This window comes from Alligator sinensis, unplaced genomic scaffold, assembly GCF_000455745.1.
Source record: "Alligator sinensis unplaced genomic scaffold, ASM45574v1 scaffold469_2, whole genome shotgun sequence".
Lineage (NCBI taxonomy): Eukaryota > Metazoa > Chordata > Crocodylia > Alligatoridae > Alligator > Alligator sinensis.
In genome coordinates this window covers 188,299-190,657 of record NW_005842988.1, presented here as the reverse complement: position 1 = coordinate 190,657, position 2,359 = coordinate 188,299, and the positions used below count along the sequence as shown (strand labels likewise).

The 2,359-nt window shown below is 65.9% G+C and overlaps 1 protein-coding gene across 1 annotated transcript; it reads left to right on the top strand.

Annotated features, from left to right (window-relative positions):
* The first annotated feature begins 6 nt into the window (after positions 1–6).
* On the top strand, positions 7–1,923 carry ARPC4 (actin related protein 2/3 complex subunit 4). The gene is made up of 3 exons (XM_006036622.2): positions 7–131; positions 228–398; positions 936–1,923. Exons 1-3 carry the CDS (start codon positions 72–74, stop codon positions 939–941), a joined length of 237 nt encoding a protein of 78 aa, XP_006036684.1. The 5' UTR covers positions 7–71; the 3' UTR covers positions 942–1,923.
* Positions 1,924–2,359: the final 436 nt, after the last annotated feature.

Here is a 2,359-nt window from a genome sequence, read left to right as displayed (position 1 = left end):
GGGGGGGCGCCAAGCCTGACTTCCTCCGCCCGCAGGCCGACGAGATCGAGAAGATCCTCTGCCACAAGTTCATGCGGTTCATGATGATGAGAGCCGAGAACTTCTTCATCCTGCGCAGGAAGGCCGTGGAGGTGAGGGGCGCCGGGCCGGGCCAGGCTGCTTCCCGCTGGGCCCCGGGCGCCCGCGGCGCGGCAGGGCTGAGCGCTCGCCCCTTCCTCTTCCCCCAGGGCTACGACATCAGCTTCCTGATCACGAACTTCCACACGGAGCAGATGTACAAGCACAAGCTGGTGGACTTCGTGATACACTTCATGGAGGAGATTGACAAGGAGATCAGCGAGATGAAGCTGTCTGTCAACGCCAGGGCTCGCATCGTGGCGGAGGAGTTCCTCAAGAACGTGAGGCTCGAGGGCGGGGCAGTGGGCGCCCGTGGCGCGGGGCAGCGGCATGGTTTTGTAGAGGGCTCGGTGGAGGGGAGCAGAGCGGCCTGCTTGGGCCGTCGGACCCCCCACTGTTAGAAGAAGCCCCTGCGTGGGGGGCTGAGGCTCCCCGTGCAGGGAGCGGTGGTGGGTGCGGCAGCCCCTGCAGGGTGGAGAGTCCTGGGGCAGGCAGCCCGCTGCAGGGAGGCTGGTGACATCCGCCGCAGCCTGTTGGGAGCGAAAGCAGAAGCCGTGGGTTGGAGCGTCTCGGGCAGGCAGCTCGGGCTGGCAGCGGGGGGAGAAAGGATGTCTCTAGCGTGCGGCGCTGTGGGAGGGGCCTCAGTGCCGGCTTCCCACGCCGATTGTTTCCATGCCGCCCTCGTGCGCTTGGGCTGAGGCGGCTCGGCTGTGCAGGCGGAGGGGGGCTGGCAGGACGCCAACCTGGCCCTGCGTGGTGTGTGGCCGGAAAGCAGACCTGCCGCTATTAACGGCCTGTCTCTTCTTGCCCCTACCCAGTTTTAGACCATGGTGCTGGACTCCACGGCTTCACGTTCTCATTCTCTCCTGCGTCTCTGCACAGCCGCCCTGCCAGGCTGGGGGGCCGCAGCCTGGGCCTTGCTCTCGGGAAGAGAGATGAGAAGCAGCCAGATCTTATGGAGCTGTCCAGTGGAATGTACATTGCATTCTCCATCGTCCCCGGGGAAGGGAGGGAGGAGTTAATATTTGAAGCAAACCGTGCTTGTTTGAGACCGTGTCGACTCCATGTTCTTTTTTAAATGACTAATCATTTGCTGTAATGTCTCCGATTCTCCTAGCGGTGGGGGCGCGGGGTTGGAGGGGAGCTTTGGCTGCTATGGCGCTGGACAGCACGAGTGATGCGCGTCTCCTGCCCCGTGGCCGGCAGCTGCCAGCCGCCCTGCCAGCGTCCAGCAGGGCCCCTCTGCAAAGGGGGGTGCCCGCTAGCTGCCAAATGTGGCTCCTTGCCCCTAGTGCTCGGGCCGCAGCTAGGACGCGCCTGGTGCCATCCGCGGGGGTTTGGCCCAGCAGCAGAGGGGCCTGCTTTGCTCTCGGGGCAGGACTGCAGCTCTCTCGGGCTGGGGCTGGGCCCTCCACCTCCCTGCTCCTGGGCAGTGCCTGCTCCAGTCTGCCTGTTCCCTGCGGGGGCGGAGTGGGGAAGGCTGCAGCTTGTCTGCCCTGCTGGAGCTGGGGGTCCGGGCACAGCGGCTGTGGCAGCTGCTGTGCCTGGGCACCCCGGTCGGCAGGCAGGCAGCCCCCTCTCCTTCAACCCACCCCCAGGAACAGGGCATTCCCGGCGCAGCACTTCGTCTCGCCGCTGGCCTTCACCTCCGCTCCCTCTGCCTGTGGTGGAGGGAGCCGGGGCTCTGCCCAGAGCAGGGCCTCCCCTGACGGAGCTGGAATCTGTAACTCTTGGTTCTTTTGCTTTTGCACTTGCTGTAACTTTTCTTACTCTGAAACCTTCCCTATTAAAGCCTTTTTTCATGCCTCCAGGGGCTGCATGCTTCCTCGCCGGGGGTCTGGGGCGTGGGGGTGCCGCTGTGCTGAGAGCAGGGCCTGAGTCACGGCTGTAACCGGCCGCTGGTTTCCCCTGCGGGTGGGACGGCTATAAATAGCTGCGCTCCCTTCCCCGCGGGGGCGCGGGCGCGGGCGCGGGCGCGGGGCAGCTCCCGGGACCCCAGCCCAGCCCCCGGGTCCTGCACCCCCAGCCCTGCAGCGCTCCCTTCTCCCAGGGTCCAGCTGCCCGCTTGCGCCGCCTCGACTTCCACGCTGGCCGTGCCAAGTGTCCTCCCTCGGTCCTGCAGTCTCAGTTCGTGCTCAGCTTCCTTTTTTGGCCGGGACGGACAGCCCTGCACGCTCCCGGGCCTTGGGTGCGGGCTGCAAACCGTGGCTTCAAGAGTTGTTGCTGTCGGGCAACCCCGCGG